Below are 16,543 nucleotides of genomic sequence, written 5' to 3'. Positions count from 1 at the left end.
TCCTCCAAGCCCTTCCCCAGCCTTGTTGCCCTTCTCTGGACCTTCTCCAGCACCTCCACGTCCTTTCTGTACCGAGGAGCCCAAAACTGAACACAGCACTCGAGGTGAGGGCTCATCAGTGCTGAGCACAGGGCAGGATGACTTCCCTAGTGCTGCTCACCACACCATTCCTGATCCAAGCCAGGATGCCATCGGCCTTCTTGGCCACCTGGGCACACTGCTGGCTCATATTCAGCCCACTGTCCATCAGCACACCAAGGTCCCTTTCCATCAGGCAGCTTTCAGCTGCTCCTCCCCAAGCCTGTAGGGTTGCCTGCGGTTGTTGTGACCAAAATGCAGGACCCGACACTTGGCCCTATTGAAACTCACACAGTTAACTTTGGCTCATCAATCCAGCCTATCCAGGTCCCTCTGTGGTGCCTTTCTCCCCTCAGGCAGATCAGCACCGCCCCCTTGGTGCCACCTGCAGTGCTGTGAACCTTTGTGGCCTTTGTGGAGCAGAACCTTCACAGCTGCGTGCGGCCTACAGGGAGCAGCTGCTGCTGCACACCCACTGCAAGGATGCTGAGGGGGCAGCCAGGCCTGGGACAACGTCAGCCCTTAGAAGCGTCCCTCAGCGGGCTTATGTGCGGTAACCCCGCCTCAGAGCGGGCCGTGAGGGAAGGAGAGCCCCCCGGCACGCAATCCCACCCCTCAGAGGGGCCGATGTGGGGAAACGCACAAAATGGCGGCGGGGGCAGCGCGCGAGCGCTCCCTGCTGGGCGGGGCCGCGCGCGCGCTCCCGCAGACAAAAGGCGGCAGCGGCGGCCCCGCCCTCTCACCCCCCCCCCCCCCCCCCCCCCCCCACCGCCCAGCACCGCGCATGCGCACACCTCGCCGGGCAGCGCCGCGCGGGGACTGAAGGGGGGAGCGCGCCGGCCGCGTGGCGCATGCGCACTACAGCACCGCCCCCCCCCCCCCCCCGCCGGCTCGGCGAAGGTTCCGGAGCTCGCGCGCGCCCCCTCCCCTCCCGGCCCGCCCCCCGCCGCTGTCATTTCGCCGTGCGGCTCCGGTGCGGACAGCAAGGCGGCGGCAAGTAGGGGTTTGGGGGGGGGCGCCCCGCTAACGGATGGGGGGGGAGGCGGCGGAGGGGGGGGGGCGCTGCGCAACCCGTGCGGGGCGGTGGGATCGCCATCACCCCGAGCAGCGTTTGAGCCCCGGTAACGGCGCGGGGTGTGACAGCCGCTGCCGGCGGGGGGGGCACTGCGGCTGCGGGTGTGCGCCGCCCTCGTGGGGTCTCCGGCGGTTTTTTGGCCGTTTTTGGCCGTTTTCTTGGCGGCAGGTGGGGCCGGGGGCTGCGGCACGAGGGGGGGGGCTGCGCCTCCTCCTCCTTCCCCCCCCCGCTGCCATCTTCTGCAGCCGCTCTGCGCGGAGGGGCGGCGGGGATGGAGGGGGGGCTGCGCTGAAACGGGGGGGAAAAAAGGGAAAAAGAATGAAAAACGGATTCATTTTGGGGGGTCCGGGGGGGGGTCCGGCCGTGGGGTGCGCCCCATCCCCGCCCACATCCATCCTATGGGCGCCGGCTGCTCCCTGACATCCCCCCCCCCATATCCCTTTTATCCCCGTATCTCCCGTTCGGAACGCTGAAGGCGTTTCCTTTGGCGGTTCGATTTGTTCCCTTTATGCTCCATCAGAACCGCTCCCACCTTCGCGGAGGGCGTGAAAATGCATTTCCTTTAGGAACCAGAAATCACCCAACCCGGTTACGCTTTGTTACCCCCCCTTTCCCCCCCCCCACTCCGTGAGATGCCCGGGGGGGGGGGAAGGCGAGGTGTGGGCTGAGCCACCTGCAGCACATGGAGCATCCCGGGGGGTGATGCACACCCGGTACGGGCATTGGGTTTCCTCGTTGCCCTGCCCTGGGCTAATGGTGTGCAGAGGATGCTCGGCTGCTTCCCTCTGCGTGCCTGTAGGGGTGGAGGCTCGTAGCGGTTCTTTGGGATGGAGCTGCAGCATTTGGGGTTTGCTTTTGGAGCCGTGGGTTGGTGCTTTGGGGCTGTGCTCCGTGAGGTCCGAGTGCTGCAGGGTTGGGTCTTAGGGCAGCTCCGTCTCGAAGGCAGAGCTTAAAATGAAAGCCCTCCAGTGCTGTGGGTCTGTCATCTGGTGCAGCAGTGAGCAGACGCTGAGCCCTGGGAAACCTGGGCTCAATCAGATCTGCCTGTGTTAATGAGTGAAAGTGCAAGGCGTGCTGGCTGTGGTTGGAAGCCCTGCCGCTCCAGCCCTGCTCTCGCTGCCCAGCAGCAGCTTCCAGCTGCACTCGGTGCAAGAGTGCCATCCATGCGAAGGTGGGAGGTGGGCTGCGGGGGGGGTGAGGGGCTGTTTGCTGTGCCCGGAATGGGGCAGGTGGCACTGCGGATCAGATGGGGACTTTTGTTCTTCTTCACCAGCTGGGATGAAGGCAGAAGCAACAGGAGCTCTGTGTGCCCCTTGGGAGCCCCCCAGGAGGGGATGCAGGTGATAAATGGGGCTGCAAGCCTGGAGTATGGGCTGGGCTCTGCACGTGCGAGGCAACAGTGTGGGCTTTTGTCTCTCCCTCCCTCATTACTCACCCTTTTAAAATACTGCCTGAAGTAATGACGGTGCTAATTTGGGCTTCCTCCCCTGCCTTGTTGCCTCCTGTGGCCCCGGGCAGCCTCGCTGCTCCGTTCCATGCCCTCTGTGCTGAACAAACCTCGGCTCCACAGCACCCAGGTGGGACGAGCAGATGTGGTTTTTGCCATCCTGAGCAGCAGTGCTGCAGCTCTCCTCCTTTTCCTTCCTCAAAGCCCCGGGGAAGCAGCTCTGTGCTGCTTTTAGGAGACCACCCCTCCCTGGATGAAAATGAGGGCAGTGTGACACAGCTGCTGCCCTTTCCCTGCTGCTGGATGCACTTAGGGACACCTGGTGCAGCTGTAAGGTGGGTGTCCTCTGGTGCCCCTCCGTCCCCTTTCAGAGCACCCTCTGTTTGCCCGTGCCTGCTGCATCCTCACCCTCTCCCATTTGGATTTGCTCAGCCAGGAACCAGAGCAGAAAGCCACGTTTCAGACGCTTTGGAGGTGGCACCTCTGCCACTTCTTGGGACAGCCCATCACATCAGCACGGGGGTACCACACTGCCCCGATGCTTCCAGCTGTGCTTGGCTGTGTGCCTGGCATCACTGCTGGAGACCCTCAGGGTGCAGCATTCAGCCTCCCACCCGCATCCCTTTGGGTTTGCAGCGTGCTGGGGGGGGGTTGGATGGGAGAGGTGCCTGGGATGGCCGTTCCCTTGTTTCCCAATAGCAATGCTGTTGTGAAGCTTGAGGAGAGCTGCAGCTTTGGGTTTGTGTTTGAGCAGAGCGAGGGGATTCTGCCAACCCTATGCGCCACTGAGGCTCTGCCGTTGGGAGGGCTGCTAATTTCTCTGTAGCAACCTAACAGCGCTCTGACACTCGATGAACCGGTCGAGAGAGAATCGGGGCGCTGCCTGCTGCCCAGCTCCGGTGTTTCCCACTCTGCTTTGCCTCGTGTGCTGCCCCGCAGCCAGGTGGATGGGAGCACCTCCCCTGCTGCCCTCAGCGCTGCCGATGTGCCGGGAGAAAGGCAGCAGCTCCCAGCGGATCTCTTAATTGCATTGCATTGAGATGCCATCTAGATGGCTTTCTAGGTTTTTCTGCCCCTCCGGCAGTCCCTCCTCCCCCCTCAGGTTGAGCGTGGTGTTTGGGCTCAAGGCAGGCTGGCACCGTCCCTGGGGTTTGCAGGCACAGCCCTGCAGCAGCAGAACATGCGGGTTGCTGGCAGGGCCCTGCCTGCCCGTGGAGACAGAAAAGAAAGGAGGAAACCGCAGGAGCTGGATTGCTGATCCATGCCGAGCAACGCGGGGATGTCCCCATTCAGCTCACAGCGGTGCTGGATGGAGCCATGGGATCCCACTCAGTGGCAGGCAGCCCTGCTGTGCCCTCACTGACTGCACTGCTGCCCGTTCTGTGCAGCCCTCCATCCCAAGCGGGCTTTGCAGGCGGCCTTGGGGGTTTGGTGGGTGGAACGTTGTGGCCCTTGAGGAAGCCTCGTGCAGGAACAGGGATCCTGATGGGTGTGGAGGGATCGAACGTGGCAGGGTGGGCCTCCGTGTGCGAGCTGGAGCTTTGTTTCACGTGGATTTCATCGGTGCTGAAGTCAGCTGCTGCCAAGCGATGCTCCTCGAGCTGCTCAGGTCTAAGGGAGTCTCCTCTGGGAGCCTTGAGTCGGGGTCCGGCTCAGCGCCGTGCGTGTTCCTGCTGGCCTGGAGGTCTGCTTTTATGGCACCATCTTCATTGCAATAAGTGTTGGGGATGCACTTCCAAAGCTGGGAGCGGAGAAGCTGGGGGTGTTCGGGGCAGTGGAATTCTTCCCTGCATTTCTCCTTGTGTCTGATCCGGGCTTGGCTGAGGTCCTGCGTGCATTGGCATGGCTTTGCTGTGAAGGTGTGTCAGCTCTGCGGTCCGCAGGCAGCTCTGCTCCTTCTTTCCCTCTAATGCTGCTCCCCGGGAGCTCTGCGGTGCAGAACACATCTGGCCAGCTGTGCGCCTTGGCAGCTGAGCACATCTGGCGAAGTGAAGGTGTCGGGCAGGGAGCAAAGCGCTGGGGAAGCGATCCCTGCTGTAACGTGGGTGGGTGGGGATGCTGAGCTCTCAGCAGGGATGCGATGAGATGGGTGTGGAATGGGGGTGAGGAGAGGGCCGGAGAGGTGAAATGAAGTCAGCTGGGGGCTGAGGAGGGATGCACGTCCTGGCCTCTCCTTTGAGCCCCGTGTAGCAGTAGCAGTGGGTGTGGGAGCCCCTGGAAGCCTTGAGGTGATGGGCGGCACATCTGTATGGCTGTGCTGGGCTTCTGGATGGCAGAACGGCCCTGTGCTGGTTTGCAGAACTGAAGGTGAGTGTGTGCGTGGTGCATGAGGTCAGGGTGTTTGGGGGGGGCGTGTGTGCAGAATGGGGCTCTCCCAGCAGCACAGGTATCCCAGCAGGGCGAGCTGCTACATCTGTCTCTTTCCAGCCCCTGCAGCTCAGGGCTGTGTCTCAGTGCAGCTGGCAGGAGGAGCCTTTGCTGTAAGAATGCCTTTTCTCTGCAGTCATACCCTGCCGTGGTGTGCTCAGAAGCAAAGCAAACAACACAGAGCTGCAGGTAGAGCTCACGTTCCGTTCTCAGTGCTGAGCCACCTCGTGTGCAAAGTGCTGACTGCCCTGGGCTGGTGCTGAGTGTTTTATTACCCTTCCTCTGCACATCCTGCATGCAACGGGATGAGCACTGCTGGGACTCGGTTACCTTTGTGGGGGAGGGCTGTGATGGGGCTGGATTGCACAGCTGTGTCGCACAGCTGCACGTGGTGTGAGTGAGCCCAGGGCTGGGATTTATCCAAAGGCAGAACCGCCTTTTGTGGTTCACTTTCTGCTCCTCCTGACTCTGAACTCAAGGGCAGCCTTTACCCCACTGAGTTGGGTGCTGTGAAGTTACCTCCTGGCGTGGCTTTCACCTGCTGCATCCTCAGCGTGGCAGAGGTGCTGCCTGGAGGGGTTTGTAGCAGTGTGGCTTTTACCAATGGGCTGATCCAAATTGGGCAGGGAGCTCCATGCTGTGCCTTGGCTTTGCATGGCATGGTCATGGGGAGCCTGGTGGGCACGAGGGAGTGCTAAATGCTGCTGCTGGGTGCAGAGGGGATCGAGTGAACGCTCCAGCCACACACATGCACGCTGTCCCATGGCCTTCTTCCCCATCCATCTTCCCTGTTCCTGTCCTGTTTCAGATCTCATGGGCAGAGCAGTGCTGCAGGAGCTGTGCTGGGCATGCAGGATTGCTCCCTTTGGAGCTGCATCTGCAGCACTGCTGAGCTGCTGTCAGTGCACCTCGTTGGGTGAAGGCTTTGCAGCCTGCTTTGCATGCATTTTGCCTTTTCCCTCATTCTTTGCTGGCTGAATTACCTCCTCCCTCCCCTCCAGGCTAAGAGAGGAAGGGAGTTATGAATACTGTGTGATGTGAAAGCACTTCTTAATGCTTAATCTCCCAAATATGTCAGTGCTTTTATTGTGCCTAATAATAGGGTTTATTGTCATGGTTGTCTGAGGTCCCTGCTTGGCTCCGGAACGTATTGCTTTGGTTATTCTTGCTCATGGAGGGCTTTTTGATTCCCTGGGTCTGTGTGCTCCGTCAGCGTCCAGGAGCCTCTTGGTGCTTGTGGGAAGGTCTTCATGGGAGCATTTGGTGCTGTGGCTGCAGCAGCGTCTGTGCTTGGTTGCAAAGTGCCTTGGCTGCACTCATTGGAGCAGCCTGGGTGTGAGAGATGGGGAGAGCTGTGGGGTTGCAGCGCCTTTGCCTTGCTGCTGCGTGCTCTGAGCACCAGAGCAGCACCAGCACCTCCCAGCAGCTGCTCCTTGCCTTGGTAAGGTGTGACAAAGCACTGCTTGTGGCTCGAGGTGTGGCCAGAGCCTGTTGTGATGCTCTGTGCTCGTGGGCTGCAATAGGAAGCAGTAAGGCTGCAATACGGGCAGCATGGTTCCTTCCAGCCTTTGTGTCGGTGGTTGCAGGGAGGCTGTGACCTTACACAGCATGAATGGGTCCCCGGTAACCGGAGAGCAGGAGCAATATTATTTTAGGCAAGAAGTGAGGCTGTCCTTCATACCTATCATACGTGTGACAGCAGTGCTGCATTTAGAGCTGAAAGGGGAGAAAACCCCGGAGGAGTTTGATTGCACCTCATTTATTTTTAACAGATGTATGGGGAAGATTGAGCCCAAATTCCTCAGCTCGGGGCAGCCTTAAATGTGGACAATCCTGGCAGTTGATCCCCGTGGAAAGGGAGCTGGGCACAGTGTGGGCTTCCAGCTCACTGCTGTGAGGGTCAGGTGGGTTCTGATCTATTAAACCTGCTCATCCTTTGGCCTTCGGGATGGGAAGGGAAATAACGGTGTCGCAGCTCTGATAAAGGCAGAATGGAGGCAGGGCAGGTTGCTGCCTGCCTGTGGTTGCTGGGGTGGGGATGAGTCCTCGGAGAGCCTGGGAAGGCTGAGTTGCTTTCTTTCCAGGCTGAGATACGGATGTGTGAAGGCTGCGTGACTTTGTTCCCCCTTCGTGTATAGGGGCTGCCCTGGTGAGGCATCCTGGTGCAGTTCTCTTTGGGATGCTGGCACTGGACGTTATGGGACCAAAGATTTGGGCATCGAGCGGCTGGCAGTGGGGCGGGGATGTGAGCCACAGGAGCACGGAGAGACCACAGCCAAGGAGACCTGTGGATTTTGGGCAGGCTGGGTGTTCCTGCATTGGGTGTTCTGCACGTGTCAGCTGCTTGCTTGCCCTGGGCCCCCCACCACGGCGTAACCAGACAGCCCTGCCACCCTCCCAGCCTCATCTCTGCCCCTCAGGCAGTAGCAGGAGCCTCTCAGCTGGAAGCCACATCTGCATCGTGGATCCTCGCAGCCCCGGTGCTGCACAGCAGTGCTCCCAGGAAGGCTCTCCGTGGCTCCTTCCCTGCGATGGGCTTTCAGTCACTGCGAGAGCGATGCCAGCCGTGGTGCCGTGGCAGGAGCTGGAGCAGATGGTGCTGCTGTCATCGGTTTAATTTCTAACCGTGTGTTGAAACAGCTCAAAATAACTTCAGAAACGAAGACCCGGCCCTACAGAAGGCGGTTTGAATGTTTCCTTTGCCCTGAGAAGATCTCCTACAGTGTGTGTCCCCGCTCCGTGCTGGCTCTGTCCTGTCTGCCCTGACACGGATCATTCACACTGGTAGGCTGGAGCTGTCACAGAGCATCCTTTGTGTTTAAGATCTTCATTACGGTGGCAGCTTTGAATACTCAGAGAACTCCTGCATAGGCTGTTCTGTCAGCGCCGTGAAATCAAAGGGAGAGAAGGGGCTGAGATCAAAGTAAGCGACAAATGGCGTTCCTTGTGCTTCAGCAGCAGGCCTGCAGGAAGGGGCTGGGGCTCAGGGTGCTGCGTGTGCTGCTCCCCTGCTTCCCTTTGCATCTCCAGGGTGAGGTGATGCACGCTCCGTGATGCCACACAACTCGTGTTGGTGAGCTGTGCACGTGTTGCCATGCAGCCACGTGTACCCAGAGCTCCAAATGCACTGCCAGATGTGAGCAGAGGTCTGTCTCATTAAGCCATGGGGCTTCTGGCTGTGCGTCGGTCCCCTTTGCTCCGTGTCAGCATTGCTGCAGCCCAGCACCAAACACAGTGGCTCCGTCTGCTCGGCGTGCAGCAGGGCAGGGGGATGGAGCTGCCGTGCAGGATGCTCCGTGCTGGCTCTGAGGCCAGCTGGTGCGAGCAGCTCCTGCACGGTGCAGCGTGGGGCTCTTGCAAAGGCAGCCCGTGTCCCAGAGGGCTGTGTGCATTGCAGCAAAGGTGGGAGGCGGCAGCAGAGAAAGGCAGGGAGGTGGCTGAGTGCTGCGGGGAATCCTGGATTCCCTTCTTACTGCCGACTCCATTTTTTCCCACTCGAATGCAGAACGTTTAGCATGAGCTCCTCAGTGCAGCGCGTGTTGATGGTCTGCGTGCTGCGTGGATGGCTCGGGGCTGTACTCCATCCTGCACCAGGCTTCGGACATCTCTCTGTGCCTGTGGCTTACGGTGCAGCAAATGGATGCTGCAGAAACCAAATTAGCAGAGCTGTGCATCTGAGGCCAGCAGTCGTCTCTGCTGGGTCCTACAGCAGTGCTGCGAAGCACTAAGATGGAGACGGGGCTCGAGCAGAGCTCGTGTGGAGGTGAGAGCAGAGCTGTTTGCTCCGTGGGCACAAACACCTGAACCCAGCGAGGCTGGGGGTGTGCAGCACCTCTTGCATGGGCTGGTCCGTGTTCCAGCTCTGCCCAGGAGGGGTGGGACGCTGCTCAGTGCCCTCCCATGTGCAAGAAAGGGAGTGAGCCGTGGTCTGTTCTGCGCCTGCGATGTGTTGTGGTGTTTGCTGGCGCATGAAATAAGCGCTGTCAGTTTGCTTCTAACCTCGCATTAAGGAGGGGAATTGTGATAACCGTGAGGAACCACTGGCTGTGCTAACCGTCCTGCTTGTGGCAGATTGCAAACATCCCCGAGCAGATGAGCCCTGCCGGGCTCCTTGTGCCACTGGCTGCAGTGTGCAAGGGATCTGACGTGGCTGCTTGTCTCGGGAGCTGCGTTATAATTGCTCCATGTGAGCAGTGGGGCAGCGTGCAGCAGCCGCCGGTTCAGGGACGGGTGGGGGGATGGATCTGTCTGTTTTCCTTCAGGCAGTGCAGCCTCTCAGAAGAGTGTTTTCCTCCTCCCCACGGGGTGATTTGCCCACCAAGGTAAAGGGGGCTGTTGATGGGGGCAGAACGCTGCCGTGCCACTGACCGTCTCAATCCATAGAGCTGCTCTTTGCTGTTCTCCCTCTCCCCATCCCAATGTTTCCTATCTCCCGTAGCTGGAAAGCAATATAAGACCACACTGACACACACTCAGCATGACTGTCACGCAGTGTCACAGCCCATGGTGACACACACGACATATTGGTGACAAAGCACGCTGGTCCCATGTCTGCACTACCAACTCCTCCTGCATGTGGGCTCACGGCAGGGGGGGTTCCTTTGCTCATCTGCCACGTGCAGCCCTCCAAACCACACTCTGCTCACGGCAGGGCCTCCAAGGGCAGTGCAGGGCAAACGTGGGGCTGCCACTGTTGTTTGTTGCCAGGTAGAAGGCTGTGAGCCCTCCTCGAGACCTGCAGCAGCACAGGAGATGCTCTGATTCCCAGCAGGTTGGGCTGAGCGGGGATGGGAAGAGTCAAAGAGAATTAGCTGGTAAATAAGATCTTCTGCCTTCTCTTTGATCCGCTCTACGTGTTCAACTGCTTAAAGGCTTCCCAAGAAAGGATTTTGGTGGAGGAAGAGTTTATCTACCCACGGAGCATCCCATAGCTCTGAAAGGCACGACGGCGAGGCAGTCTAGCAGGGGGCTGGGAGGAAATCCAAAGGTAGCCCAGTAAATCTCTGCTAAAGAGGCTTCCCTCCCTGCACTTCACGAAGCAGACAGGGCAGGCTCTAAAACTACTCTTGCTTCCTATTTTTTTGCTGCTGTGTAAGCCCCTCTGATCGGGGCTTTAGTCTGGCTAAAGTCAGTGGGTTTGGGGACGGCCTGAGCTTCGCGTCGTGGTGCACAACGGGAGCTGTGCAGCTGCAACGCCTCGCTGTGCTGCGCCCACCCTGTGCTCCTCCGGGGAGCTGCAGGGCATTGCATTCTGCTTGGTCAGCTGGATCAGAGGGAAAGAAGGAAGGTAGGAAGGGGTGAAAGACGCGGGGAGGAAGGCAGCAATAGCAGCGGGTTGGCCCTCAGCTGCGTGCTTTCGGGTGAGGCAGTTGATGCCAGGTGTAGGCTCAGTATCGCTGCGGTGCAAACGCTGCTTGCTGATCCCAGCAGCTTGCAGTCTGCAGGGCTGTGCTGTTGGGGCACACAGAAGCGCTGCAGTCCCCCCCAGGACCGGCTGCTCTCACTGCTCAGGGTGGGCCCGGAGCGCTGCCCGGATAATCTGCCCTCCTAATTGCCACCCAGTGAGGAGGCAGCTGCTGAGCCGGCCCTAAGCTGATTTGGGATGGCAAATTCTGTTAGTTTAATTCTCAACAATGCTGAGGAACGTGCCAGCACGTGAGCATCCCTTGGCTTTTCTCTCGCAGCAAACGTGCCCCGGCGACCCGAGCCAGCTGGTGAGGGCATGCAGAGCTCTGAGCTGGGCCAGGTTGGCTTTGCAAGGGGGATTTACTGACCGTCCCCTGAGCTCTTGTGTCTCCAGACCCAACTTTGCCCTTCCTTTTCAGTGCCGTTTGTGAAGAATCGTGACGTCTCATCGCTTAGGATTTGCCCTCAGTGGCACGGCCCTCCCCTCTCCCCATCTCCTTTCCAGAGCTGTTGGCGTGGAGCATTCATTGCCTGGTCTCGGTAACCCAGGGCAAGGTGTTCCAGGCCTGCAAGGACTCAATAGCACAGCTTAAAGGTGAGCAGCAATGAAGAAAACTGCATTTCTGAGCCCATCCCTTTTGCAGCTCCCTCCTGCTCATCTCAGAAGGGTTTTTGTCTTGGAACACGAAGGTTTCCTCGCTCCCCATTAAGCAGTGCTTATGGATCGCTGTCCGTATCCCCTCATCTGTCAGCTCCTCGGAAGAACTCAGTGCACAAAGGAGATGAAAAGGAAGCTGCTTATGAATTATGAAGAGCCTTTCAGGCTGATGTTATTTCACGGGGCTGTCGCTCCACTTTAATTGAGTAATTCAAATGGAAAAAAAAAACCAAACCCCTCTTAGTGTTTGATCACCTTTCAGAGGTAACACTTGGCTGCCTCATGTTTGAGTTTTCGTTTTGCAGCACCACAAGCAGGCGTTTGCCAGCCTTGCAGGTGAAGTAATGGAGAGGGAAGGAGCTGAGCAGGAGGAGCTGGGATGCAGCAGCTCCCCTTGTGTTTGCTGGGAGAGCTGGAGCTGCTCGGCTGCACCCAGGGATGAGCAGCAGAGCATGCAAGCACCTGAAATTGCAGCAAAGCCTGCATCTCTCCAAGCATTGCAGAAGTTCGTGCTCCCTCTGTTTTCCTCCCATAACGGCCCCCAGCAGCTCTGCCAATCCGTGGCTTATTTGGGGATTTTCAGCCCACGTGAATGGAGGCATCACTTCCCAGGCTCAGTGAGCCCAGGAGCCGGGCCGTGGGGGGCAGCCCCGTATCCATGCAGGGTGAGCTGTGCTGGGCTGCATGGTGGGGCTGCACACAGCGTGCGGGGCAGCTCAGCCCCTGGCACCGGCAGCGTTTTGGTGCTCCTTTGTGATGTCATCTGTCACACATGACAGGACTGAGCGCCGCAGAGGCACAGCTGTGTGGTCCCCAGCATCTGCTTTCCTCCTCTCGGCCACCCGGCTGCTATCAATAGGGTACGTTGTTTTCGGTCCCGTTTTTATCGACCTGTCGTTGCAGGGAAACCTCACGCCAAGGCGTGAAGAGTTTGGGCTGCCGGGTTTCGTTTGGGACCTCAGCCTTTGCAGGTGGGGAGCACAGTGTGTGCCTTGCAAGGTGTTTGGCTGCAAAGTTTGCCTGGCAGTGCTGGTGGCCCTATGGGGACTTTGGCACCACATCCTGCAGCCTTTGGCTCTGGGTTTGGCTCTTAGGGGCACCAAGAGAGAAAACGTTCTGCTGGATGAGAGAAGTTCCTTTCAGCCATCCGTGCCCTATAAACAGGGCTTCAGTGTGCTCCAACCGTGAACTTCAGTGTATCATAGAATGAATGGCAGAATGGTTGGGTTGGAAGGGACCTTAAAGCCCACCCGGTTCCAACCCCCTGCCATGGGCTGCCTGCCCCCAGCAGCTCAGGGCCCATCTGTGGCTGTGGGCATCGCTGGGGATGGGGCACCCCAGCTCTGGGCAGCAGTGCCAGGGCCTTACCATCCTCTGTGTGATGACAATTGCTCTTTTTCCTCTTGAAATACCTTCTGGGTTTTGGAAGCTGTCAGCTTGCTTCCTGACCCCCAGCTCCGGCGATGTCTGCAGCTCTCAGGGTTTGCTTTATCTCCCTCCAGGCTCTTCCTGGTGGTCCTGCAGACTTGGGGCTCTTTGGGGTGGCAATGCCTTCTGCAGCTGTTTTGCCATCTTGCTGCTGACGCTCTGCACAGCAGAGGCGTGCAGGGATGGTGCTGGCCCAGGCTGAGCCATTGGGATGCAGTGACATTGGGATGCAGGGATGGTGCTGGCTCAGGCTGAGCCATTGGGATGCAGTGACACTGGGATGCAGGGATGGTGCTGGCTCAGGCTGAGCCATTGGGATGCAGTGACACTGGGATGCAGGGATGGTGCTGGCTCAGGCTGAGCCATTGGGATGCAGTGACATTGGGATGCAGGGATGGTGCTGGCCCAGGCTGAGCCATTGGGATGCAGTGACATTGGGATGCAGGGATGGTGCTGGCTCAGGCTGAGCCACAAAGTGCCATTGGGATGCAGTGAGAGTCACTGCTGGTTTGCTCAGCACCGAGCTGTGCTGTCTGCCGGCACCGTCCTGAGCACAGCAGTGTGGCACTGGGACAGCACTGCTCCACTGCCGGTGCTGCTGTGTCTCCTGCATCCCTGGGAAGCAGCTCCAAGCCTGGGGTGCTCCTCTTTGCACTGATGCACGTAGCAAAGAAGGTGCTTTCGGTGGGGAAACGGCTGTGGTTAAACTCATTGCTTGGATTGAGGCTGAGGGACCCGACTGGGTTGCACGTATGGAGTAAACGGTGCTGGTGGGCTGAGCTGAGATATGTGGCTGTAGGAGCTGTGCCCCCACGGGAAGCGTGGGGCTGGGGGAGCTGTTAACAGCACAGTGGGCTGTTGCTCCTTTGATAGGGTCCCCGTTTGGCAGGGATGGTTCTGCTGGGAGGGGATAAGGCTCCTGGGAGGGCTCTGCTTTATCTCTCGCAGGCTGTGCTGCTGTTTATCTCTGCAGCTCTCCTTGGTGCAGTTCCTCATCCCCAAAGCGTTGCTTCGAGGCAGGGCTGTTCCTGCAGGTTTCGGAGCATCTTTCCCCCTTCACGCTGCGTTTTCCCCCAGGAGGGATTTCCTCCTCCTCCACTTGAGAAGCACAAGGATTGCCACCTCAGACCTTGTTTGTCATTCCTAGTAGCTCAGATGTGCAATGTTCAGACCGTCTTTCTTTAAGAAGTCTAAAACAAACCGTTTTAATAAGCTTTACATCCCACTCACAGGGCAAAAACCCACAGCAGAGCGGGGCTGGGAGGGCTCTGACCCCCCTGCAGAATAAGATGTGCTTTGTGGATGAGCCTTTTGGCTTTGCTTGGTGGTTCCAGCAGGGCGGATCTGCCCCAGAATTGTGTGCATCACCCTCAGGTTCCGAGCCTGCTGTCAGGAGTGCTTTTAGCTGACGTGGGTGAGGAATAAAGGGGGGCAGAATGGACTCCGGCATCCATCAGAGAGGCATAAAACGTCTTTATAGCGGTGAATGTGACTGCGTGATGATACAGCCTGTGTATTTCAAAGCCAGCTGGGAGAGCTTTGCAGCAAGGAGATAATGGTGCTGCTGGCTCGCTTGGCCTCACCCTCTGGACCGTTTGGTGTCGTTTATTTACCTCTCCGTTGTGTTGCAGTTTCATCAGCCCTGTCGTAATGCTTTTCAGTCTGAGCCCACGCAGGCAGAGCCTCTTTCCATCCCTCTGCCCTGCAGGCACAGCACGAGGACGTGCAGCCCTGCTGGGAGGTGCTGCTGCTCCCCAAACCCTGCTGTCCCATGGCTGTGTGTCTGCACTCTGCGGCCCTCAGGGGGCATCTGGGTGGTTCATTCGCTGGGTCTCTGTGCCTGCAGGTGATGCCTTTTTCCTTATAGCACAGCAGGCAGCGCCTCTCTCATCTCTGAGATATCCATGGCTGTGTCCCCCTGAGCCCATCCCCGCTCCTGCCATGCGTGGAGCTCAGTGGGAGCGGGGCTGCCCGTGCCCAGCTGCAGCACAACAGCATGAAGGGCCTTTTTGCAGCGCTCAGAGAGACGGCGAGACAGAGCAGTTAACACTGAACACCCGAATGTTTCCCGGTGCCAAAAAGCAGCAGCCCCAGCAGCGAGCAGAGTGAGAGCCGGCGCTGCAGGCAGGCGGGTCTGTGGCCTTTGCTGAATCACTGCTGGCTGCCGCCGTGCCAGGGCTGCATGGATGCTGAATGCTGAGCCGGGGGGGGAGAAGTGGAATGTCTTGAGCTGAGCTGAACGCTGTCCACAGAACAGAGCAGATGAGCCCCAGGCGGGGAATGCGAGCCGGATGTGGAGCCCCAAGTCCTGTCTGGATGGCGGCCCAGGAGATTGTTGTCCAGAGGCAGGAAAGCACTGGATGTGACTTTGCAGGGAGGTTGGTTGGGAGAGGCAAAAACTGGGCTGGGGGAGGCAGGAGAGGAGGCAGCGTGAGGGAGAAGTGAGCCTCATTGGAGCCCAGCACTCGGGTGAGTGGATGCTCTGCCTCTGGGGCAGCGGCTTGGAGTAAAGGTGTGGTATTGCCTGGGGTGTGCGGGGAGCTGAGCTGGGCTGGGAGGGCCGTCAGGGACCAAAGGGGTCAGGATTGCTTCTCCCATCTGCGTTTTCCTGCTGACAGCCAGGGCAGCACGTGGGGATGCTGCTGTGTATCCCAGGTGTGCCTTTGGAGAAAGCTCACCCCTGCACCTCCTCCTGCACACACAGCAGCCCATTCACGCTCACGTTCGTGCTCAGCTTGCTTTTGTGCTCTACGCACTAAACTAACATCCTACTTTCGTATTCCAGTGCTAACCACCCTCGTAAATAGCACCACAGTGGAGCCAAATGAGACCAGGATACCATCCGTATGATCAGTGGAGCCCTGGGAGCAGGGCAGCCCATAGGGATGCTCGTTTTGGTGGGCAGCCCATAGGGATGCTCGTTTTGGTGGGCAGCCTCCCACGGTGTTGACTCAGAGCTGATACCTCATTCGTCCCTATTTCATACCTCTGCTTCTGTGAGTGACTTTCTTTGCTGGCAGGTCCTCACGTTCCCTGGTGCAGTTCTGTCAAAGGCAGGAATTAAACTGTCCAGTCATCTTCCTAAGGCTTAAAAAAGCTGGGCAGGAGATCTGGTTACTGGCATTTGAGCTTCTCTTGCTTGGTTCCGTCTATCCTGGTAATTTATTGCCAGCAAACAAAACCACGTGAGTTTGCTTCCTTGCTTGCAGTGACCTGAGCCTCATTGCTGCATCCATTTGCTCCTGACGGTCATGGCGAGCACACGATTCCACCAATAGCCCGTTATTAATCACCGCCAGTGGCTGTAATTATATCAGCTCTTAGGAAGTCAGCTAAAATCCACGCCTGTCCGATCAGCGTGGAGAACGAGGACAGGCACGGTGACTGCAGGTTGTGTTTGCTGTTGGGTTACTTCTTTTAGCAGTTTGGAAAGCCCTCGGAGGTGCTGGTTTGGTGCGTTGGCACTCTGCACTGCCCTGTGCTCAATGGGTGCTCCTGCTGAATGTGGGGATGCTCCGGGGACTGCGTCAGCACGGGTGTGAAGCCCAATAGGCAGCGTGTATCCTGAGCTTCCCTGTGCACAGTGATGTGATTTGGGGTCTCAGCAGGAAAAGGAGACAAAGCAGCTCCCTCCTTGCTGTGCCTGCAGCTGTTGGCTCACTGCTTGCCATTGGGACGCGGCTGCTGAACCAAGGTGGTTGCATGGAGCACACCGACAAGGCTCCAGGCTTTGCCTGATACCTGACTGCTTCTGTTCCCTCCTTCAGGTAACTTGGCTGCAAGATGGCAGAACCACACCAGGATATCACCACCGTGGAGGAGCAGGAGAGGCAGCACGTCCCCTCAGGTGAGCACCTCCAGGAGGACACTGTGCAGAGGGCGAGAGTGACCCAGGCAGGGGGAGCAGAGCCTGGGGGCAGCAGGAGGAGATGGGCTGTGTGTGTGTGTATGTGTATATGGAAGGTTCCTGCACACCAGCAATGCAGGCAGTCAGCATTGCGTGGCCCACGGGGTGCTCTGATGCTCCTGAATGAAGGGGAATGCTGCTGTCTGATACGGTTGCCCAGCGGGGCACAGATCCCAC

The 16,543-nt window shown here is 58.6% G+C and overlaps 1 protein-coding gene across 50 annotated transcripts in view; it reads left to right on the top strand.

Annotated features, from left to right (window-relative positions):
- Positions 1 to 963: 963 nt before the first annotated feature.
- Positions 964 to 16,543, top strand: part of MAPT (microtubule associated protein tau) — a 37,550-nt gene continuing 21,970 nt past the window's right edge. For 21 of the 50 annotated variants that reach the window (XM_015299357.4, XM_015299352.4, XM_046904365.1 and 18 more), the window contains exons 1-2: positions 1,038 to 1,071; positions 16,227 to 16,306. In XM_015299357.4, the coding sequence (XP_015154843.1) occupies positions 16,243 to 16,306 (64 nt within the window). In that variant the 5' untranslated portion in view covers positions 1,038 to 1,071; positions 16,227 to 16,242. Of the gene's footprint in view, positions 6,872 to 10,106; positions 10,255 to 10,792; positions 10,969 to 11,799; positions 14,929 to 14,985; positions 15,850 to 16,226; positions 16,307 to 16,543 lie in introns of those variants that run through there. The other 29 variants (XM_025143989.3, XM_040653182.2, XM_040653198.2 and 26 more) reach the window with 9 other exon arrangements.

The sequence above is a fragment of the Gallus gallus genome, chromosome 27, assembly GCF_016699485.2.
Source record: "Gallus gallus isolate bGalGal1 chromosome 27, bGalGal1.mat.broiler.GRCg7b, whole genome shotgun sequence".
Taxonomy (NCBI): domain Eukaryota; kingdom Metazoa; phylum Chordata; class Aves; order Galliformes; family Phasianidae; genus Gallus; species Gallus gallus.
The sequence above is the reverse complement of the archived record's forward strand: the minus strand, read 5'-3'. Positions and strand labels throughout refer to the sequence as shown.